At 40.7% G+C, this 24,826-nt stretch overlaps 3 protein-coding genes across 3 annotated transcripts in view; 2 read left to right on the top strand and 1 right to left on the bottom strand.

Annotated features, from left to right (window-relative positions):
* The window catches only part of egln1a (egl-9 family hypoxia-inducible factor 1a), a 29,052-nt gene extending 16,722 nt beyond the window's left edge, over positions 1 to 12,330 (top strand). The window contains exons 2-5 of the mRNA XM_034897668.1: positions 3,786 to 3,905; positions 11,331 to 11,467; positions 11,552 to 11,619; positions 11,740 to 12,330. Of these exons, the coding sequence (XP_034753559.1) occupies positions 3,786 to 3,905; positions 11,331 to 11,467; positions 11,552 to 11,619; positions 11,740 to 11,795 (381 nt within the window). The 3' untranslated portion in view covers positions 11,796 to 12,330. The remainder of the gene's footprint in view (positions 1 to 3,785; positions 3,906 to 11,330; positions 11,468 to 11,551; positions 11,620 to 11,739) is intronic.
* A 2,138-nt stretch (positions 12,331 to 14,468) lies between these two features.
* gpr137ba (G protein-coupled receptor 137Ba) lies at positions 14,469 to 19,266 on the bottom strand. Its single transcript, XM_034897666.1, has 7 exons — positions 18,527 to 19,266; positions 17,338 to 17,387; positions 17,002 to 17,224; positions 16,084 to 16,230; positions 15,396 to 15,524; positions 14,944 to 15,065; positions 14,469 to 14,855 (listed from the first exon to the last, which is right to left on the bottom strand). Exons 1-7 carry the CDS (start codon positions 18,905 to 18,907, stop codon positions 14,738 to 14,740), a joined length of 1,170 nt encoding a protein of 389 aa, XP_034753557.1. The 5' UTR covers positions 18,908 to 19,266; the 3' UTR covers positions 14,469 to 14,737.
* Positions 19,267 to 23,353: 4,087 nt separating this feature from the next.
* The window catches only part of nid1a (nidogen 1a), a 15,426-nt gene continuing 13,953 nt past the window's right edge, over positions 23,354 to 24,826 (top strand). The window contains exon 1 of the mRNA XM_034897665.1: positions 23,354 to 23,767. Coding sequence (XP_034753556.1) covers positions 23,564 to 23,767 — 204 coding nt within the window. The 5' untranslated portion in view covers positions 23,354 to 23,563. The remainder of the gene's footprint in view (positions 23,768 to 24,826) is intronic.

The raw sequence follows: 24,826 nt of genomic DNA, 5'->3' as shown, positions 1-24,826 counted from the left end.
ATATTATCATCGCCTTGATAATATTACTGCTTCTGTGTTTCTTATTGCATAGCTGATAGATGTGCAGATTGTTTAATATTACTGGTGCAGGTTGTGTTTGCTAGCAAGGTGCAATCGCCAAGTACCCACTGGCCTGGGGAGCAACATGCTTAGCTATTAAAGGTGTATCACACTGTTTGCTCTGTTATGGATATGTGTGCTGTTACAGATGCCGCTTATTCTCAGTTTTTGTTACTGAACAATATGTTACATTTATGTTAATTATTACAGAGAAATTAATGTAATTCTTAGTAGTGTTTCTTGTTATATACTGGTTGCTATAACATTTAGTTTTGGTAAATAATGTTCATAGTTAGTCAGATGCTTAATTACTATTAATTAATGTGCATTATTTGCTTATATTTCAAAACCACTTCCAACTTCACATGTAACGTCAAATACAACTTCGTAGACTTCATGTTTGAGTTGCGGAGGGGCGAAAAAAATGCTTAATTAAAAAAGATTAATTAACTGTACTGTCCCGCAGTACTTGGGCTTGTAGGCTATTTGCAGTATATTAAATCATTTTTGACCTAATTATTTTGCAAAGAAATGCCACTCGTCTGTCGGCTCTGACACCGCTGTCAATTTCACCGCCTTTAGTTTTAAAATGATTATTAGACTATAAACTATGCCAATTCTGATATGGTCATATAGCCTACTCAAAACAGACAGGGAAACCTAACGCAGAAAATTTAATTTACCGTTTTTAGGTGATATGCCATCTTTGTAATCGAGCTGCGATATGCAAACTGTTACTTGCAAACTTTGCATTCAACTTTTTTCCGTTATCTATTTTTGTAAAATGTTGCCACACTGGTGAATTTCCTTGACATGGTAGAGGAGGACTGACTGTAAATTAAACCCTTACAATTAAAGAAATATTCAGCAAACCACTAAAACAAGGCTTTCTAGTTCCTTCTTCAATCTGTCCCCAGTGGGTCGGGCTAATCCAAAAAAAAGTGAAAACAAGGGGGGTGTTCTAAAGACAGACTGTTACCTGTAAAACAGGGATGCTCTGAAAACACCCCTATTAGCAATTAGTGCTTTCCACCCATAAACCGTAACAGTCGATGCTTCTACCTGATGAATTAAAACTGCAAAAAATCGACCAATCAGAATTTTGGTCGAGCCAGAATGTATCGACCAGTAAATCGACTAGTCGACTGGGAGATTACAGCCCTATTGGTCACTATAACCATGAGTTTCAGTTTTCATACCGTTAAATCCCTACATCCATATTTTTCAAATTAATATCTGCTTTTATATTACTAAACAAAGAGTCATGCTGTTCACAGTAAATAGGGCGGTAACAAACAAAATGGAACTCATTTTCTATATATTTCAAACAACACATGGGACAGATCTACATTAACATATCGTTAATATCGTACAATATAGTTGAAGGTTAAAACACCAGATCTCAACTCAGCACAGAGATCTTTGCCTTTGAGACATAATTCCCATGCAATAATCAGTTTTTATCATCACACAAATACGCAATTTTGGCTTAGCCCATATATTGTTGGCCCACTGCTCTTTGTCTCTGGCAAACACAGATTCTTCATTCAAATCAACATTCAGCTTTTCATTTCTAAAAAACAACAATTTGCATATATTCTTTATCCCATCTGCTCTCTTGTATATTACTTTTCTGCTGTGTACTGCAGCCGTGACATTTAGAAACATTTTTCACAGGCTGCACAAGCGGCTGCATGACTGGCTGTTAGTTTAGGAAACGCTAAGTCTTGCATTGCTAATATCCCATTATTACTGGTTATCTATTCTGGGATAGGAGAAAAAAAGTGCTCTGAGTTTTGCTGTGGTTTTTCCTTACACCAATGGCAACCGTCCTGGGCTGCGCTAAGCCCCGGATGCATGACGGTTCCCTCGCAAAATAGCAGGAGGGTAGAGACCAGATATCAGGCTTCATCCTAGAACTATACATCTGGTAGGCAGCACTAGGAAGCACTTGATTTGTTGTGCAGTTTCTTTAAAGGTCCCATGGCATGACAATTTCCCTTTGTGATATTATTTAACATTAATATGAGTTCCCCCAGCCTGACTATGGTCCCCCAGTGGCCAGAAATGGCAATAGGTGTAAACCGAGCCCTGGGTATCCTGCTCTGTCTTTGAGAAAATGAAAGCTCAGCTGGGCCGGACTGGAATCTTGCTCCCGATGAGGTCATAAGGTGCAAGGTTACCTCCCCTTTCTCTGCTTTCCCCGCCCAGAGAAATTTGGCCCACCCATGAGAAAGAGAGACATCATGGCTTTCAAATGAGGAAAGTGGCAGTTAGTCAAGGCCACACACACACACCCCGAAACACCATCCTTTTCCTAACTTAAAGCTACAGAGTCAGAAATGACACATACTGAGGAAAGCACATTGTGGGAATGGCTCTAGTGGCTTTAATTCTGCATAAAGGCTGAATTTTGTGATGGAGACTTCAGGTATGGTATTAGGGGACCACTGAGGTCTATTTAAAAGCATCCAAAGAGCACCATGTCATGGGACTTTTAATACTTAAACATGCTTGTGAATATCACCTTCTCTCACAGTAATCTCAGTAAGGTGGATATTTGGGACCTTTTTAAGCAGAGCAAGCATTTTAAACATTATTGTCACAGTCAACTATCTTCATTTAATCGTGAGACACCTAAATAGTGATTACAGTTAATATTCTGTTAATTGAGCGGCCTTTACAATTGGTATGTAGTACAATAAAATGTATCTTATCAGAATGTGGACTGACAGACCTCCATAGTCTTAATTAATTGATTCTGTTCAACTCCTTCAAGTCCAATTTTTTTTAAATATAGTGTATCCTGTCTTCTTCTTTTCTAGATTGAACCATAGAGCGAGTGAAGGAGTTTAGTCCGCTCTGAGTGCTTTATAATAATTTTGCTATGGTTTATGTTGATCCAAGTGCATTGAAGAATGTGGCGGAGCTTGCCTTTTGTTTGTCATATCACTGCTTAGACATGGTGCATGAGGGCTGAGTGTGCTCTGTGTGTTTGTGCACGTTCACCACTCATCTCAGCTCCTCCACACACTTACATGGTGTCCCACACGTTTTGGATGTAATTTCCAGTGCTTATTGTCTGTTGTCTGATAAACTATATGCAGTCTAATTTTGCAGTCTTCCATGGAAGTCTTATATCTGAAGAAAAGCTAAGTGCTTCTGTCACAGTCCCCCTGTGTGCAGTGTGTGAGTCACCACTTGTGAGTCTTATTTCCGAGGGACTTTTTACACTGTTTACAACAAGAGGTTTACACGAGCTCATACGGGTTCACTGCCAACAGCCAAGCAGATCATGCAAGTCTTAATAGAGCAGGAAAAGGCAAGGGGAAGTTGACGTGCTGCATGATATCTCCGGTTTATTTTCGCACTAGTTTAAAGTTTAATATGAGGCAGCTGTGTTGTAAGCTGCCACTGCTTGTATCAATCTAGGTGCAGGTGAGGCAAGGACTGTGCCAAGTCCGTTTTCTGCATCCACGTCATGGGCCGACAAAAGCTGCTTCTACATCCCTGGTTCACAGTGACCCCATCCGCACTTGCACACATGCACACAATTTTACACATTTTTAAACCAAAGCACCCTTGACTGTTCCTTCTTTGAATTCAGGCAGTACTGTTAACTTGTTTAATGACACATACATACGATCTGGACATGGAATGCATATGTCTGTGCTTCCTGTGTATCTGTTTTTATTAATCATGCTTTCTTATCTTCCTGTCTTCAGGCAATGGTGGCGTGTTACCCTGGAAAGGGGACAGGATACGTGCGTCATGTGGACAATCCCAATGGCGATGGGCGCTGTGTCACATGCATATATTACCTTAATAAAGATTGGACTGCCAAGGTATGTGAGTGATGGAGGGAATAATGGTTATTAGTACTAGATGATAATTATTTCAAATGGAGCATTATTGGATTCTCTTGTTTTCTATTAGAATTTTTGTTGTAAACCTTGATTCAATTGGGATTTGCAATAACTGAAATAACCATCAACACAAAATGATTAGCAAAAAAGCCATATGTCTGATGTTCCAGTCACAAGCATATAACATGAGGTTATGTGTCAGTAGGTATTGTTTGGCCGCTCTCCCTTATTGTAAATCAATTACAATGCAGAGATCATGCTAATCCAGCCACACCCAATCAAAGAGAATAGCGCCCCCTTGCTACCTTCCACACATCCACTGTTCCTCCTGGAGGTAAGTGGAGACATAGGTAGACTTTTGGCGATACTGCAGTAGTTTATTACTCCCCTCACTGCAGAAAAATTACTATTTGGATCAAGTTGGCATTTCAAACAATTTTGGGGTTTTGGTTCACTTGGGTTTTGGTTGTGTTTTTCTGAAGGAACATCATAAAACAGTCAAATAATTTTTTATCTTTAAAAAAGCCTATAAGCTTTTTTCTCACTGACAGCATTGTCTTGTGTGACAGAGCCTACTCACCTGAGGTCTCATTTATGAAACTGTGCGTAGGATCCGTATTAAAAGTGGACGTATGCCCAAAAGCAATGTTCCCTTTATAAATCAGATTACCCACAAGTCTGCGTATGTGATCAGCCTCTCATCCCGCCCTGTACACGCCCATTCTTAACCATAAATGGTCAACGCAAAGCACCTTGTGAATGCTGATAAGTATGTTAATGACCCTGACAGTGACGCCAAATCATGCGGAATCATGCCAACTGGCAGAGAAAAAGCACAAAAAAAACTCTCAGACGCTCGGTAATTGCTGCAACTCAAACTATGATTTCGGCCTCTCGCACAATGTAGGTAAACCTTACTACACGGGCATTACGACACTCTGGGACAGCTTTGATACATACCAGACCTACAGGTATATGACAAGATTTAACCTGAACTACATTATATCCAAACAAGTCCCGTTGCCCTCGCTACTGGACCCAATTAAATCTATAGATCTAAGAGCACAGCTTTAGTAAATTTAAATCGTCGTGGTCCCTGGGGTCTCTTTCTCTCTTCCATTTTGGGTTAGTCCTCCTTCAGTGCATCATGCAGCATTACGCACGGGGGTCACCGTACACATTCAATGACATTTATATTAAAAAAAAAAAGTTCAGCGGATGTCATGGGGAAAAATAGAAACAAATTTGTGCTCTCAATTTTAGAGAGCCTATTTCAATTCCTCAGTTTTGTTTCCTCAATGATACTTTATTTGATGCCGTATGTTTTAAAATGTTGTCGTTGTATTCTTTGTAAGTGGACAAACCTGCAAAATCAGCAAGGGGTCAAATGCGCCGCATGAGCATGTGCTTTTATGACAGTCAACATAGCCAGCATCAAACGTTAGCTACTTTGCTGTGCTGTGCTGTGGAGTTGTGTCCGGCTATGTGACACTATCGTCTAGCAACATTGTTGGATGCTGCGATCTCAACCTGGCAACCTCTGTGAACTTCGAGACTGGGAAGGAGGGGCCGGGTGAGACGACTCTCTCCAGCAGTTTGAATTTGTACTGCAGTAACTATTTAATGCTAGCTGTCTGTATTACATACTGCACCTTTAAAGTACTGTATATTGTCCAAAATCAAACCAAAACTAATTAAACCCACGCACCTCAATAAAATTAGATTGGCCATAGCTCATATGCTTCTCTGATGAGCCAGTGACATGACAAGACACAGTTAGTAGACAAGAGATTGTCTTCCAGACTTCCTCACATGTTTGACCTCCAGATCTGCATATGAAAATGACATAATTACAGGAAACTACAGGTATGTGCCTCTGGGTGCAGAAAATGCAGTCAGAGAGTCAGTCTTCTGGCTATGAGTGCTGCTGAACAGATTAGGACCATCAAACAAGTTGAGAGGTATTAGGGACCTGTCCTTTGCAACACTACCATTTTTTTGTTACTTTTGCACACAAAAAAAATCAGTTTTTTTTCCTGTTTATCTTATTTACTTAAAAAATATATACATCTAGAACATTTAACACACAATTAATGCATATTAATGCAAATTAATATGCATTCCCCCAACCTGCCATTGGTCCCCCAGTGGCAATGCCGATAGGTTTAAACCAAGCCTTGGGTATCCTGCTTTGCTTTTGAGAAAATTGGACCCTTATGAGGTCATAAGGAGCAAGGTTACCTCCTCTTTCTCTGCTTTGCCCGCTCAGAGAATTTGGCCCAGTTAATCAACTAAGCTATGCATGATTTCAGGGTTCATGCGCAGGCTTCAATTATTCAAACAAGCCATGTTCTGGTACATGTAAATTATTCCAATCCGGTCTCTGATAGGCTGTTTATTAGGCATCTGATGACCTTTGTTTTATAGTTTTTGGTTGCCTGGATACTGCGGCTTCATTAGAGAAAGACATGGCTTTTGAATGTATAGGTTCAGTTGTTGTTCAGTTATTTGCCACAATTGTCTAAATCGTGTTTTTCTGCCACAGCTTCATGTTAGGCCTGCATGATTAATCGTTATGAAATCGCGATCTCGATTCACCCTGTTAGCTATTTAATTTTTAAACAATTTTTATTTTTAAAATAACTTCTTTTGTTTTTTTAAATGACTAATGATTCTTATTTAATTTTACAAGCAAACTGCATCACTGACGCTACTACTTTCTTCTGTGAGTTTTATACAGATTATATACAATAGGGTTTAAAGCATTCCCGATCACTGCAATGCTCTCCCTGCTCTTCATTAAAGCCTCTATGTTTACAGGCTTGTGGTGATGCTCAATGTGCTGTAGGTGCCAAAAAATCAGTTTGGTACTGCCAATTTGTTTTGTTTTGTCTTGGTCAAAAAAATCGTGGCAGAGAATTGTGATATCAATTCGAAGCAAAAGAAATTGTGATTCTTATTTTTCCCCGAATCGTGCGGGCTTACTTCATGTCTATACACAATCATTATGAAGCTGCAGCGTGTGGGTGTTAGGTTAACTCTGCTGTAAATCCAACATGCAGGATGCAAAAGTGCTATAAAAAGTGCTGTGTTTCTATAGCTTGCTCAGGGTCGCAGGAGTGGGAGTGTTTCTCCAAGCATGCATTTTGTGAGAGGGAAGGACAGTTAACCAGTCTACTGCAGCTGTCCCGGAGACATGCAGAAACATTCACACAACTCGTTTTCATGGCTTCAGCATTCAGCAATCAGAAGTCACCGTTCCTGTCAATTCTTCCAGAACCATCCAGCCTTCACAGTTAACACATGGCATGAATCACATTGCGGAAAGTAGCACTTTTGTGAAGCGTGCTCTCAGCAGGCATAGGGGTGTTAGGTTTGGCTAGATTAGATTTGTGTTACTTGGAAAGGCAGGATGCCATCCACTGTTTCCTTACTTCACATCGCACGATTCACACAATGAAGTAAACAAACATCCATCTTACCGGGCTGTAAGTAATGCGTTTGTGTCCAAACTACTGCCACAGGAAGATCCGGGTGTGGTTTAGGTGTGTGTGATGACACAGAGAGAGGTGACTGTTGGTTCAAAGCAACAACTGCTGCTCCTAAAGAAGTTAGGGTAGTGGCTGCAATAGCGTCATTAATACCAGAACTGAAGAGTTTTTTTTTAATTGGAAGAATAGCAAAGAATTGCACTGAAGGCGTTGTGTATATACCCTACATATGATCTACACGGTGCCTTGCTAAAGGGCACCTGGCAGGGCCCAGGAGGTGAAGTGGCATCTCTCCAGCTACCAATCCACACTCCGTAATTTTAAGTCTGTACGGTTCCCAACCCAACTCCCTACGGATTGAGCTACTGCCAATCCACGCGTTTAACTGACAGCCCCATCAGATTCAGATTTATAGTTTTTTAAATCACGCGTGAAAAAATCGCTTTATAATTAAATTGTGAGGCCCCAAGAGATTCCCACCCCTAATAGATAGACTTTATTGTCCCGCAGGGATAATCATTTCCACATATCTTTCCATAACACCACATAGACAACACACAAAACACCTAACACATGTAAAAAACACGTCGCATTAAGACACCCACATAGGCATATCCAATTTGAAAACTGCAAAGCAACTGAGGTGGTGGTGGCAGTATTATAGTTTGTTCAGCACTGTGATGGTGGTGGGGACAAATCTTTCTTTGAAATAGGCTTTTAGTCCAGCTCAGTGCTCCGTATCTGCGGCCGGATGGAAGCGGTGTGAAGAATTGATTCAGGGGATGGTCTGTGTCAGCTGATATTGTACGTGCTAAACGTGTGATGGGTGTGGCATTCATGTCTGATAGGCTGGGTGTGGTGTGACTGATTACCTAAAAGGCCGTATGTGTGATTTTAGTGGGTTTGTTTTTGCAGGTGGCGATTAGCATTGTGTAAAAACAGGGTGAACAGTACAGCAGGGTGGGGTGGATGATGCTTTTGTAAATTAGGAGCAGGAAGTGGGGGCAACAGAAAGGGATTTTTAGTTTACGTATGACATGTAATCTTTGTTGTGCGTGCTTCTGGATGATAGTGAACTCAACTTCATGTTCCTTGATGTTAAGTTTAGTGTCTTTTAATGAGTCCCAGATCTGGGCAATACGTGAATATTATATCGATATTGTGATAGAAGACTAGAGATTGTCTTAGATTTTGGATATGGTCATATTGTAATATGGCTTAAGTTTTGTCTTTTCCTGGTTTTAAAGGTTCCATTACATTAAAGTGATGTCATTTTCTGAACTTGCCAGTCTGGCTTAATTTTTTTTATTATTTGCCTTTAACCACTTAGTCATTATATCCACATTACTAATGATTATTAATCAAAAATCTAATTCTGTAAATATTTTGTGACAGCACCAATAGTAAACACTACAATAATGTTGCGGTATCAATATCTAGGTATTTGGTCAAAAATATTGTGACATTTTCTTTTCTCAATATTGCCCAGTCCTAGTCCCCGATATTTAAAACTGTTGACCTGTTCAACTGGTTGGCCATGGGTTTGGGTATGGTTCAGTCCAGGTGGTGATTTGGATGTGTAAATGACCAGCTCTTTTGTTTGATCTAAATGTAGATAAAGGTAATTGTCCTGACACCTTTGCCCTTCTTCTGTTTCCAATGACGGCTTTTCAGATGGTTCTGTGTAACAAACCCTCTGGCGCAGCAGCTTAGCTCCTTCCTGAACCTAAATGTTTGTGTAGATAGTCTGTAGTCTGTTTATTACTACAGCATACACTCCTTGAGCAGCTACTCATTCAGAAATACAGCAGGTGATCAACTGATAAATCTATTATAGTGCATTTGTCAGTCAGTAGAAAGTTAAAGTGTGTTCTGATTTTTTCCCAGCGCATGGCACGGCTACTATTCCACACAACAGCAGGTTGGTTACCTTGCTGAGGAGTTGGAGGCGCAGCCTGTCACTGGATATGTGATGTCTTATGCAGACTTGGAATGAAGCCGGCTTAACAGGAGGATTCCGTTTTACAGTAGCCTAAAAAATTGTAAATTATGGCTTTATCAGCCTAAAAAAGATTTCAAATATAGCTTTACTTGTACATTTTAGCCTTTAATTTTAAAATCCTAAATCAAAATGGTCCGATATTACCTGTGAGACACACTGGATAAGTGATGTCTCACGCAGACTTGGAATGAAGCTGGCTTAACAGAAGATTCAGTTTTACAGTAGCCTGAAAAAGAGTAAAATATGGCTTAAAAAGCCTGAAAAAGATTTCAAATATAGCTCTAATTGATCATTTAAGCCTTTAATTTGAAAAATGCTACATCAGAATGCTCCGATATAACCTGTGAGACACACTGGATATGTGTTGTCTCACCCAGAGTTGGAATGAAGCTGGTTGAACAGGAGGATTCTGTTTCAGAGTAGCCTGAAATAGAGTAAAATATGGCTTTAACAGCCAGAAACAAATTCAATATAGCTTTACTTTTAAGCTTTTACTTTTATTTTTATTTTTTGGGATATGTGATGTCTCACGCAGACTTGGATTTTAGAGAAAAAAAACACCGGGTTGAGATTCAAGTTTAAGATTTTCTTTTTTTCTTTTTTCAAAAAATGTGCGGGACTTTTGCCTATACTGCCAAAACAAAATATATTGCTTTGCACAGTTTCATCCGTTCCGTGTGTGTACCCAACAAATGTGTAGTTGTTGGGTGGCCGATAAACGGAACAGATTTTATTTTTTAATTATTTTTACGGGTACCCGGTACCTGGCATTTTGACATTGGTTTGAATCTTGAACCGGGTTTCTGTTCCCAACCCTAATCCAAAAGCAGTTATACCTAAAAGATGGTACTAAAGATTAAAATCATAATTTATGCTGAGTCATTTTTACTTACTGGATTTTTATTACCATGTGCATTGTTTTTTTTGTTTTACGTAAAAAAAAAATCAAAAGTCAGTCTGTTTGGGGGGGGGGGGTCACAGCATAGTGTATCATACAGTATACTGCTTGTATCCATCCAGACTCAACATCCAGTACATCACATCTTTGGGTTGTAATGTATTGGCCCATCCTGTGCTCACTCTTATCAGTTCAGGCCGCCACACTGAATGCTAGGATTTATGTGCAGTCAAACACTTGATTAAAAAAAATATATATAGTCGTGCTTGAGCTGCTTACGTGTTGCAAAAAGAAAAACACTTCTCCTGTCTTCTATGACCCCATTGTGCTTAATTTAGTTTTGACACACCACCGGCATTCCCCCCCATTCAAGTAGTATAAATGGGAATAGCATTACTTTAGTTTTGTCACACCACCGGCATTCCCCCCCATTCAAGTAGAATAAATGGGAATAGCATTACTTTCCCGACAAAGGGTATGAGCCTTTTTGCTCTGCGGGTTTGCGTGTGAAGAGAGGGGCCTATCATATCAGCTGTGTGAGAGTTTAAGCGGCACGCTTGCAGCAATCTGCTTTTTCACTCTCCAGGTCCTTTATCCAGCTAGAGCAGTTTTCCTGTGGGTTATTCTTCCTATCCCTCCACAGGAAAGCCGTCCCCCCGCTGTTGCTTCCGATCCTGAGCTTTCCTCTTAGCCCTTAGTTGGACAACCCTTTTCCTTAACATTGTCGTCCTATGTTTATAATTTTGAAAGCCCGACATGAGATATATTTAAGTGGATCTTTCGTATGAGTAATATATGCAGTTTCTAAGAGACTTCCTCTCCTTTCCATGAATGTTTACTTTTTAATGCAGATGCAAACACGACAGATAAATGAGAAAAATAAATGTGATCAGCGGAGAGGCTTCACGTAGTGTTTGCCTCCTACAGTGTCTCCTTACCTTCCTGCTATTGCTTTGTTCTGATTTGTATACGTAATGCTGTTGCTGCTGCTGCTTCTTCTTCTACTCTTTCAGGAACACGGTGGCCTCCTTCGTATCTTCCCAGAAGGAAAGGCCCAGTTTGCCGACATAGAGCCCAAATTTGACCGTCTGCTGCTGTTCTGGTCTGACAGACGGAACCCTCACGAGGTTCAGCCCGCCTTCGCCACCAGGTCAGCATCCGAGGCAGTCCACTGCACACACTCAGATCATCCGGCCTATTATGCAGTGACTTATTTCTCTTATTGTCCGCGCAGGTATGCCATCACGGTGTGGTATTTTGACGCAGATGAGCGTGCCAGAGCTAAAGAAAAGTACTTAACAAGTAGGTTTTGATGAACAAACTACACAATCCTGATTCCATTGTTTCAGGCCTTGATTGTTTTTTTTTTGTTGCTTTTTTTTTACATCATCTCTTGTGTGTCTGTGTTTCCTCTGTGTGCAGGTGCGGGAGAAAAAGGAGTAAAGGTTGAACTTGGTAAACCATCCGATCCCAGCTAGGGGGGGGGGGGGGCTGCATTCCCTACAAACAGCCATTAAGTGCTCTATCTGTAAAGTGGCCTATAGAGAGAGAGAGTGTGTGTGTGCGTGCGTGCGTGTGTGCGTTTTACATGGCAAAAGAGCAGACTTTTGTGCGAGTGTGTGGAGGATCCATTCTTATGGAGACAAAACAAACAAAAACAGTGATTTGTGTTTGTTTTCCGCGAAGCGGGGCAAACCAGAGGACCTTGAATGTCATGACATTGTACTGAAAGGGATTGTGTGATTTTTGTCTATTTCCCTTCCACCTCTTTAGTGTTAACAGCTTACATTTTCAGAAAATCAACAGGAATTAAGCTTCCAGAGAATCTACATCTTTTGCATATTATTTTTGCAGTTAATTTCTTAAAGGTACAGTGTTCTGCATATGCTTAAGGTGTTATGCTTTTCACATGGAATTAGCTGTTATAAGCTACTGTATTGCAAAATGTACTTGAGGTTGCAATAATATGAGGACTGATCTGAATTAAAAAAACAACTTTTTTTCTGACAGAAATGGTTTGGTCTTAGTTTGCATTCAAACATTTTCAGCACAGTAGATGCCAACGGTCATTTGATGACGTGTGCCTCCTACTCTCTCTTAACACTCATTTAAATTAGCACAGTTTTAAGGGAAAACACACATCTGACAGCAGTACAACTACTGCCTGTCAAGCTCTCCGGTTTGCACCATATGCAGTTTCATGCTGCCCTCTGCAGGCCTTCAGTGGATTGCCCCTGTTTTGTCTGATTTCTGGACCCCAGCATTAATTAGATTTCCTGTGATGGGAAAAAAATTCTTTACACTGACCAACCATCAGCAAATTCAAAATTTCCCCTCAATCATTGTCTTAACTTTTCTGAAAAGTACAACATTTTATCACAAAATTAAAAAAAAAGATAATGTGATAAGTGTAATAGCATATTGATCATGTGGCAAATTCCACTATTACTCAGTACATTATTATATAAATGGCTTTGCAAAAACATTTTCTAAGGTTATTTAATCTCCTGCACTTTGTACCATTTGTTTTAGCCTTTGGTTTAATTGATCAATGAATGCATTAGATGACAAACAAATTAGTGCTCTAATAAAAATGAGTCACTAATCTAACATTTTTAAACCAATTCATACCTTATCCAAGACAATCTCTAAAGGTGAGCGTCAAATACATACATCGTGAGAATGTTTTTATATATTACATATTGTAAATAAAACACAATCACTTTCTAAATTTTAAAGAATTGTCTTCTGTTAGATTCCTGGGTACATGATGTATTTAGTGCTTTTAAAGTGCAACCATTTAATAAAATGGGGAGAAGTGTGAAACATGTCCAGCCTGCTGCTCTTTTTTGTTCTGCCACAAATTCTGATGTTGCTTTATCAGAAGGATGTTTGGGCTTTTAATGTCCAACTCTGAACCAGTTTCAGCTGTACAGTACTCAATGACTACCAGAATCCTTACCAGGTGCCTGAAACACCTCAACTGTCTTTCTCACAATGACTTTGTTTCTCACCCTATCTCTAAGGATACCAGCATCTTGAGAAATCCCATTTTGGGCGCTTGTACCCGTGATTTAGTCATTTCGGTATTGACACTTCATGACCATAGCTGGGGGTAAGAACCAAAATTGAGCTCTTTGATCTAGAGCTTTATGTTTTGGTTTAGATCTTCTTCTTTTTTGTCACAGCAACAACAGTGCTGCTCCGATTCTCTGGTCATTCTCCTGCCCACAAACTAGACTAGACTAAACTAGGTAAGAACTCACACCCTACCCGGAGAAGGCACTCCCATCGGTTTCCTGCTGAGAACCATGGCCTCAGATTTAGAGGTGCTGATCCTCATCCCAGCTGCTTCACACTCGGCTGAGAACCGATCCAGTGAGCGCTGAAGGTCACACGCCGATGATGCCATCAAAACTACATCACCTGCAAAAAGCAGCGATGAGATCCCCAGCCCTCCAAACTGCAACCCCACCCCACCCCGACTACGCCTCAGAACGCCTGTCTAAGAATATCACAAACAGGATTGGTGACAAAGCGCAGCCCTGGCGGAGGCAAACCCTGAGAAGGGACCCGCTCACCCCAAACTCCCTCACCGTCTCCCACAGTACTTCCCAGGGGATCCGGTTATAGGTCTTCTCCAGATCCACAAAGACAAGGGCTTACTCCCAAGCTCCCTCAAGGATTCTTGGTAGAGTGACGAGCTGGTCTGTTGTTCCATGACCAGGACGAAATCTGCATTGTTGCTCTTCAACCCGAGGTTTGACAATTGGCCCAACCCTCCTTTCCAGCATCAGATGTGTGATACCCCTGTAATTGGTACACATTCTCTGTTCCCCCCTTTCTGAACAGGGGAACCACCACGCTGGTCAGCTTCCCATCCTTACTGTACCCAGTCTTCATGAACCACCCCCCCACCCCCGCCCCCCGAGGTGGTGGACGGTTTTTAAAGTCCTGAAGAAGAAATATATAACGGAAAACATGATCAGCTGAATGTCAATTAAGTATTTGCGTATTATGACAAATGAACTGCATCTTTCCCAGCATTTAAACTGTTTTATTTACTAGGAATTAAATGATTATCCAAATCTTTTATGAAAAAACACATTTCATACAATAGTAATGGAGTACATATTACAAAGTTCAGGAAATATATTAAGTGGTATTTAATATAAACTATATACAGTGAAGTTGTTTAAAAGCAGTCAGAATTAGATTACTTTGTACAAGGAGTGTGCAAATTGAATGTCCAATCAGTGGAAATTCCTATACTGGCAGAAAAGTCTAATAGTTCTTCTTCTCTAGACAAAATAGAAGAATGAATGTATCGAGTGGAGGGCAACTTTAAGGCCCATGTGCAAAATAATATACAAATAAAGGGACAAAGCCACAGGTCAGCAGGAGTCCCAGTGAACTCCAGTCAGTAATGGCTGAGCTCCTCTGGAGGAGTTGGGAGGGTGTAACTGTCCTCCCCTCCAATGTAGGCGCCGATGCCGCCGCTGCTTTGGCTCCCCCACTCGTAACTGTCAGCAGCCAGACTGGAGAATCAAATAAACCAACACCCATTAAACAACGCCATTTGAACTATCTTCGTGTTGCCACATTCTTACTTTTTGGTGTTTTTACCTGGCTTGGATGTTCTGAGGCATGACGCTCCACGCCAGGTCATCATCACTGTCATAACGCCGTGGGTTGTCGAAGAAATACGCCCTGGAGGAGAAGACGTGACCAGGGAGCCCAGAGCCACTCTGCAAGACAAGCCACACACAAAAATAAAAAAAACATGAGATAGCATAGTCTTACATTAGAAAACCTGTGTTACACATAATTTGCATATGGCTCAGGACAGTTCTCAGCCTGTGTGCCTCTTTTTTTCTTAACGTGACTACATTTTAGAGGCCTGAACCGACAAAACTGTCCTGTATTACACAAGACAAAAACAGAAACGGACATTTTGGGGAGATGAACTACAGTATAAGTTAATCTGCTTCCTTGTAAAAATCATATTGCCACCCTTTAGATTCATCTTGTGTCACCAAGGTTGGAAACCACTGGCTGAGGGTCCTTGCTTGGCTCACCCTGTCTATGTTGGGCTGCCGAACTCTGAAGAAGAAAACCACAAGCGACGTGGGGAGCAGCTCCCATACAAACAAGATGACTCCGAAGACAATGTAGCCAGTGTCGCCCAGTGTCGACTGTAAATCTGCCTGAAAAACAAAACATAGACTTTAGAAAAAGCCTATTCTTAGGGGGCGGCTGTGGCTCAGTGGTAGAGTGGTTGCCTGCCAATTGGAAGGTTGGTGGTTCGATCCCCGCCCCTGCAGTCATTGTCAAAGTGTCGTTGGGCAAGACGCTGAACCCTGAGTTGCCCCCGGTGCTGCGCATCGGAGTGTGAATGTGTGTGAATGTTTATCTGATGAGCAGGTGGCACCTTGTACAGCAGCCCCGGCCACAGTGTATGAATGTGTGTGAATGGTGAATGTCTCCTGTAGATGTAAAAGTGCTTTGAGCAGTTGTTAAGACTGGAAAAGCGCTATATAAATACAGCACATTAACCCAGAGACGGATGGAACTGTATTTCCTAATCACAATCATCAAGAGAAAAAGCCACCAGGAAGGCAAACATTTTCAAAAAAACACATCTCACAACAGTCATAAGTCACGTACATTGGTACTCATCATTACACATGATCAACTGGCCTCAACAGTCAACATTATTTTCACATTAACTCAAATCTCATGGAATTACGACCTCAGGTGGTTCACCTGGTCTGAAACGTTGTACCAGTCGTAGTCAAAGGAGGTAATGCGCTTGTTTGAGAGTCCCAGGACGACCAGATTGTAGCAGGCCCTGGAGGAGTACAGGAGGATGACGATGGCTCCTATCACTGTCACCTGGCACACTGACGTCCCCTGCACAGTTTGAAGAGGTGCGTTAACTGATTATTTATTTATTTATCGTACGAGGAATACCTCTTGAGATGTGGCATCTCATTTTCAAACGGTGTCCTCGGTAGCGCTGGACAATACAAAAGACAAGACACCGCAGTACAAAGTACACATTCAATCACATACAAGCTCCCCTTAAACCCATCCCCCCCACACGCAAACATGTTACCAGTGTTAGAAATGATCATAACAGAATGTATGAGTAGTGATTAAAATCAAAAAGAAAGAGCAATAATAAAAACACTGAGAAATCAGATAAGTCAAAAACAATTAGACCGAAAAGCAATAAGCATTAGGGAAAGCATTTAAATGAACAACAGTGATGTCTTGAAGCCACTCAAAGATGTGGTTGATCTTAGTGACATATCATTTTATAAGGAAGTTAATTGAAATCTGATTACAACATATAGAAAACCCTAAAACCACATGGAAACTGAACGTAAGAATAGCTGTAATACATTTAGAATTTAAGGCACAAGCTATCTTTTTTGTTGGCTTGTGAAATCAAACCAGGCATGCACAAAAACGACACTCTGTTGCTAGGAAACAATCACTATGTACAGGTCATGTTTGTAAATGAGAAGTGGTTCTCAAACAGTTTACCTGGATAAATAAAGGTTAAATAAAAAAATTAAAAAATGTACAAAGCATAATTTTTTTTTTTATGTTTTAATTTCTACTTTCCCCCCCAAACGCCCCTTTCAAAGCTACACAGGACAGGGAAGTATTTCTTACTTTGGATTCCAGATAAATGTTGGCCAGTGACATCTTAGCGAGTTTGTAAAGACACAAGGAGAGCGAGACGGCGCACAGGACAAAAAGTGTGTCGTTGATGGCGACCCTCACGAGCACGATGGTGTGTGCTTCCGCAGAGGACATCCTCACCAGCAGGGCACACACTAAATTCACTACTAAAAACACCAGGCTGATGAACAGGAAGAGCAGGTACAGCGGAAGCCTGTGGGTCAGGAAACACATTATTCTCCCCAAGAAGGATATAGCCACGACAGTAAATGGATTATATATGTATACTGTATAGAATGGCAAATGAAATCTAGGAAATGCATGTACCTGTATTTCAAAAGCTCTGGTGCATATTTGGACTTTGCCTTGAAAACAACCTGTGAAAAGAAATCAGTTTCTGCATCATGCAAATGCCCATTTTCACTTCTGCATTCTCGCTATTTATACGTTTTTTATTTTGAAAAAACAAGACCCATTCTTCTGAAACAGGAACCTCATAGTTGCAAACAGCAGAGTTGGGAACTCTGGACATATAAGTACGCTGCATGTACTGTAATGCGTTGTGCAGTTGACACTGCAAACTCGTAAATATGTGACTCAAATCAGTACAAGAGAATTATGCTAAAAATAAGCTTGAGGTAGAGGCCAGAGTAGCTGTTAATGGATATTTGGATGAAATAAGCATAAAGTACGAAGGAATAATTCATTGCATTGCACTTTGTAGCTGATCTGAATGAGAGTGTGTTACACCTGTAGCACCAGGTAATATTTAGTGGACAGTCCTATGGGGTCCTAGCTATCCGATAACGTTAATATTAGTGACTATTAGAGAGTTGTATCAAATGTGTTCTCTCCAGCCGGTAGGCCTGGATGATAATTTAGTGGTGATATCAATGTTCTCATTTCATATTATTGATATGATAAATTCTTTAAAGTCACAAATCAGATTTAAAGCAAGATATAATTAAAAAGACACTAAATTAAACCTTTTCTTTTGTAAAGCAAAGGAATCCAGTGGCATTGTTCTGAACATCATTGATCATTAAGTAACTGAATACATAGAGATTTGACAGATTGGTGTTGAGAAAATCTTCACATTGATTAACAGCAAATGAATCATCAACAATAAATTCTGATAATAATGCCTTCTCAAGCAAAAATGTCAAAGAGTCGATGGCTGGTTAGAAAACCATGTTGGAGAACACCACACTGGGATCAGGGACTTGTGATGGACTTTTTACCCCATTTGTTATTAGCATAATGATGATTGATTAAGTAATTCATTGAAAACTATTGACGAATTAATCAATAGTGGAAAACAGTCATTAGTTATAAGACATTCTTAACATTGTTAATCCTAGTTCAATGGTTTTAGATTGATCTATCTCTAAAGGATCAGATATCAATCAATCAATAATCAATCGATACATTAGAGAGATACAAGTGCATATAGGTGACATATTACTATGAAAATGTAACCCATTTGACTCTATTGACAGCACCTTAGTCAACTCACCTGTGCAAAGTAAAGGTTCATGAGACTGAGTGTGAAGAACTGGAGGCAGACAGGGAAGCAGTAGAGCAGCCAGAAGGGAAAGGGCCCCAAACTGTTGGCTGTGACAAAGTTCTTGAAGTAGAAGGAAAAGAGCACGGTGCGCAGGGCCGACCACAGCAGGCACAGGGACAGGAACACGGTCTGGTAGCTGAAGCGCTTGTGTCGGTACCGCAGGACCAACCAGAGCTGGACGTAGATGAAGATGAAGAGGAGGGAGTAGAAGACGGTGTAGACCACCGTCAGGCCCAAGGTGACGTAGGGAGGCAGGGCCGGGCTCAAGGTAGGCAGAGGCATGGACTTATCCATCGGCGACGGCTCCTTCTCCTCCACCAAGGCCTCCATGAACCTGCTCTCCCCGGCCGGGGGAGGAGGTAGCGGAGCGGCGCGGAAGGGGCTTCTGCCGGGCTTTACAGCGCCAGCCTCTCGGTTCTCGCGTCCCGCAGAGCGGAGGTAAGAGCCGCAGCAACAACAACAACAAATACAACAGGGAAATAATGATGTGAACGGAACTGTCAAGAAGAGGGAGAAAAGCAAAGCAAAGGGAAGAAAACAACGCCAACTTCCTGCTGCGCGGCCGGAGACAGCCAGAGAGTGAGGCACATGATCAGTGATGAGAAAGAGCCGTTTGTCAGGAGCAGCGGCGGGCAGGAAGCTGCTCAGGGCTGCAGCTAGGAGCTCAGCGCAGTGCTAGGACCGGCCTCCGCCCCCTCCAAACCCCTCGCGCTCATTGCGTGACGCTACGCATCAGCTGACGCACACTAGTGTACCTTTAACCCTGTGATGGGGCTTCCCGCCGCTCTACTGATCCCAGGAGAGAATCCCAGAGCTGTTGGATGTAGCCTCTTGACTTTCATTTGATAAAGTTGCGTGAAAAATATATCACATGCAAAATCATTCAACACTGAGTATATAAACAATATATATTTGCCTACTACAAATAGGTCTAGAGTAAATACATTTAATGGGTAAACTCATTTTTACATTAAAAAAGAGGTAGCCTACAGGATAACTATCACAAGAAACCACCTTAAAAGATACCATGTAGTATAGCACTAAACTACCGTGAAGGAAGATGTTACATTACATTTACTACCATCTTTGTTTTGCTGTATAGTATTTGTTTTGCTATTTTATTATGTATAGTATTTGTTTTGCTGTTTTTAATATATGAATTCCCTGTGCGGCGTCCTTGAGTGCCAAGAAAGCGCCTTTAACTAAAATGTATTTTACATGTAAACATTTATTAGAGTTATGGCTATATAGAAAAAAATCTTCAATTTCTTTTGTTTGGATACAGTTTTGTGCACCAATTTACAGTGGAAATACCTTTTTTTAGCCTATGGGAAGAAGAAAATAACAAATGACAAATCAAAACATATCAAATATATAATAGAAAGTATGTTGCTGCATGTCATTGGGCATTTTTAAGTAGGTATATGGAAATCCTGGAGCTTTCCTAGTGGGTATGCTGTGTATACCTGCGTGTCATATAGACTACACCACTGTGGTCAGGGAAGCAGAATCTGGTTTATGATCCAAGGATAAATATATTTAATCTGCACTGCACCCCAACCTCAGGGAGGTTTGTTATGGCTAGTGGTGGTCGGGGTTTTTGTTTCACAGGCCTGGGGCATGTGAACATGAGGAAGGCCAAGGATGGAGGTCCCTCCAGCTCACCTTTGACTGCTGTAATACATTCATCTTTTCACACACAGGGCCACTACCACCCAGGCCCCACACAAACAGCATTCTGTCAACTATGTACTTCCCTCTTTGAATGATTATGATCATAACTTGCCACATTATGACATTTTACACTATAATTCTGTATATAATAATGACAGAGAAGTAGATGAAAGCCTTTTAGATGTGGAAGCAAAACAAATCATTAAAAAAATGCTATTCATTAATTAATAACTAATGCTTACTAATGAATGTTGTATTTGTCCCCAGAGTTCCCTCAGTCTGGCTCCAGCCCTTTAAATCACCCACGCCTCCAGTTTTGTCTGTTAATAAAAAAAAGAAAAGAAAAATAACACGGTGGTAACGAAATGACACTTCAGTCTAATTATCTGCCACATGCATATCAGACCCCAGTCCACTGCTGGTTTCCAAGCAACACGTCCAGACAGAACAGACTCACTCAAACACGTACAAGTCCCAGTTATCAGGATCACGGGCCACAGGGTCGGTATCCCATCAGGCACTGAGAGTCCAACAAGGGCCCAATGTGTATGCCGTGAATATTGGCAATGTTAGATAGTAAATATGAAGACAAGTGTAGTTATTGTTACGTTTTAACTTATGTGAACTATTTTTAGTTTCAAAGCACTGTTGGCAAGTCCTGCAGTCATTAATAATACATTCAAATATTACGCAAATTAGCCCTCGCTATTTAATTCATCTCAGGCATATTTTGTTGAATAATAAAATATACAAATACACATACCTCTTTGGTGTTGATGTACTTATGGTATGTACTGTATATACATGTATAATAATCTCTGAAATTTTTTTATTCCATGGAGAATATGTTTAGAAACCACAAATGCAAACTTGATAAAAACTAATAATAATAATGACCAGAAGGTGGCCCGTTCTGACTGTGTAAAGATGGAAAGACTGAGAGGCTGGGAGGGAAAAAGTGGAGAATTAATGTAACACAGGGTACTAAAATCAGATGAGAATCAAAAAGTAAGCAATACAAAGGAAACAAATAAATGTTTCATTAACTTATGACGGATCTCTTTCCAAAATACTGTGTATTCAGGAAAAGGTTGCTGCATGGTACATCTTTAAATGATCTTTTCAAAAGTGAAACGGTTTATATATAAATGTCTTAAGATGACTTTTGAGTTCAGCCTTTGTGGCATATGAGAAAAGGTATCCTAAGTGGGGGTTATCTGATCTGAGGAACTCTAGATAGATAGATAAAACTCTTAGTAACCAGTCTTGGTACAAACATAACACATACTGCTCTTCACTATTTACTACTAGTGTGGTTCAAAATCTGCAATGAAAAATAATCTCTTCACATGGTGACTGAGACAAAATATGACATGTTATTTGCGGCATATTATCTTCATATTTTGAATGAATGGACCCAATGAGTCTTGACATGAAACCATTTGACAACATTAGCGGCTAATAGCAGATTTAATTTTTTTTTAGGTTTAACTGAGATACAGTCCAACAATCCAGATAATTCCAGTACATTTGAAGCAGAAATATATTCAAATAAATAAGGTATCATGGCTGTTTAGGTTCTGTGTTGCACCAGAACATAAAGGAGCAAGAAAAAGCCCCACAAGATGTTCTTGTCCATACTGCGGTTAGGGAAAAACTCACCTTAAAGCCCTACAAGAGAAGCTAAAAATGGACGGTTTCCCCTGAGGGTGACGCTAAAGAAAAGGCAATTGAATCATTAGAATCATAATCATTTATCTCCCTGTGTATTTCACAGCAATAGAGTCATTCTGTATTTTGGCCTGAGGGAGGTGCAAGAGGGTAGCTCCACAAAAGTGTTCACAAAAAGCTCATCCTCCATGATTTCCAACTTATTTGCCATGTTGTTCCTTAAAACAAATCAGTGTCTACTTGGGACCCTTCATCAAAAGTTGTGGCCTTAGTTTGGACGTGAGATGAGAGCACTTTGGCCAGAATTTACATTTTTCATCTTGGATTAAAATTCACTTGAAGTTTTTAGAGGCCGGAGACGTTGAAAATACTTCAAAAGAAAAAGATTATAGGAAACTCTCAATTTAACACATGCAGGTCAGTTTACACTTCCTGAGGAGTAATGTTATTTACCCGGTAAGGAAGGATCAATGATACCAAACTGAAAGCAGTTTTGATGTCTCTTGGCCTGGTGGTGAACATGGGAAAAGGTAAAGGGAGTCACAAAATACATGATGTCATCATATATGATAATAATAATCATAATAATAATAATAAGTAGAAAAAGAAGAAGAAGAAGAATGCAGAATCATCTGTAGGGCATGATAGTCTATACCAAATCTAGTGTAAATATCGTCATTCATTGAGAGGTCATTTGTCATCTTATTTTCATTTTCAAAGTACATTGATGTGGACCAAAGTGTTGGCAAAATAATTTTTTGGGCCAATATTTGCGCCAAACAAAAGGTCAGAGGTCACACAAATGAATTACAGATCTGGGGACCATGAATACCCATATTAAATTGTCATGGCAATGTGGCCAACAGTTGCTCAGATGAGTGGACCAAAGTGTTGGATGGTTGGTGATGGATGACTGCCCATCCGTTAGCAGGGCAGAAACCGCTCCGAATTGAACAACATTACCAGCATGCCCCTCATCATCCCAGCTGGAGTCGAGTCTGATGATTAGTGTATGGTACAGTGCTTTGTGATATTGTCCTTTACATAATGTTTCAATCAAACCGGCCATGGGGCTCTGTTGCTGGTAACTGGTCCATGCTCTGATGGCCCCTTGGCCTGTATCCAAATCTGCTAATACAGTTCAGTGTTGTCCCTCTGGAGACACTTGGACCTTGCACACAGTGGCCCCTGTGTTGTAGTTCCTTATCACCTAGACAGTGATAACTGCTTTCTACTGTATTGGCAATAGTGGAACAATGATAAAGGAATTTGCTGTGAAACTGACCTCAGTGGCTACATCTGTCCTCAACCAACCCTTGTTATAACTCCAATGTTTTGTCAAAGTAAGCCCAACGCCATCACTGCAGATGTCTAGTAAACTGACCCAGAGCATGCCAGCATACAGTCATAACCACATCATTAAGTACCGGCATGAAAGGAAAAGTATAGGCTACCTGCTTCTCATTTCTCTCTCCAGTGTTGGTGGTTTTATGAAAGCAGATTTCAGCGCGACTCTCAACTCCGCCCCATGTTTCCCCCAAACTCTGACTGAACTTTCTTTAGTGGACTCTGTGCGTCACTCTCCACTAACCTGGCTTGGAAAAATCACAGAGCTGAACAACTGCTCCTGAAACACGAACAATGGGTTGGCATGAGCAGGGATGGCTCCTATATGCGAGTTTTCTTGGATTTGTGGTGTCGGTGCAGAGCATAACGCGGGGAGAACTTTTTCATTACGGACCAAGCGTAAGGGACCGGTTACTGGAAGCAGGGAATGACCAGACGCACCGACTTGAACTGGACAAGCCAGTTTTGTTTTATGATGGGTCTTTCGACAGCATCTTTGTGAGTTAAACCAGAACTTTGTACACTATCATTGTCATTTCATTACAAACGCGTGGGATTTATTGGTCAGGGTGGACCATCTTGCGTAATTGCGCATACCAAAGAAACAGTTTTACGTGAAAATGGGTCAGTAGTAACAACCCTAAACAATACCTGCACGTTTTTAAATATGTATCTGGGGCAGGGTATGCTCTGGAGTATTTGCAAATATTGATAAAACTTATCACAGAGGTTGCGATATCTTGTGGAATGTATGTGTCCACGCATTCTTACAGCTTCCCCTGAGGTTATCATTTTACCGTTGACACAAGGACCACCAGAGTACTTATTTTGCAATCCAACCCAAGCAACTGCTGATATGTCCAATGAAAGATGCTTATATGAACCAAATATAGAATGGTAAAAATGTTCCCATACTCCAATATTTAGATAATATATGTTAGCCTACGTAAACTGTGCAAAATGGTGACTTTGGAGGTGAGTCTGTATAATTCATTCTTAAAGACTTCTTGTGTTTATTGGCAATTTGGAGCTTTGAAATGACTTTAAAAAAATCCAACATTGAATAGCAACATAAAGCTGAAAGCTGCACCATTGTAATGGACAGACAAACAGCCCTTCATTCCCTGGGATTCTCCTTTTCAAAGAAAAGTGCTGCATCTCTGTTTTAATTGCTGCATGTGGATAATATGCTATTAGAGAGTAATTATATCCAGAGGGTATTTCCTTTGAAAGGCAGGAACTCAACCTTTGTTGTGAGTAATGATGGCGATATATAGCCTACTTCAAGCAGTACACCTTTTTCTGTTTTGATAACAACTTCATCTTTGATCAGTAAAGTTTACTGAATCACTTACGGAACCCTTTCATGCACAATCTCGCCCAAGGAGCAGATCTATTAGAGGAGATGTGTGGAGGCTGTCAACTTTTAGTTGACACAGCCTGAGGTAGAGAATACATGTTGAATTCCTTATTATAACAATCAGTCTCTGTGTGTGTGTGTGTGTGTGTGTGTGTGTGTGTGTGTGTGTGTGTGTGTGTGTGTGTGTGTGTGTGTGT

Source organism: Etheostoma cragini, chromosome 17, assembly GCF_013103735.1.
Source record: "Etheostoma cragini isolate CJK2018 chromosome 17, CSU_Ecrag_1.0, whole genome shotgun sequence".
NCBI lineage: Eukaryota > Metazoa > Chordata > Actinopteri > Perciformes > Percidae > Etheostoma > Etheostoma cragini.
Note: the sequence above shows the minus strand (reverse complement) of the source record. Positions and strands in the feature narration are given on the sequence as shown.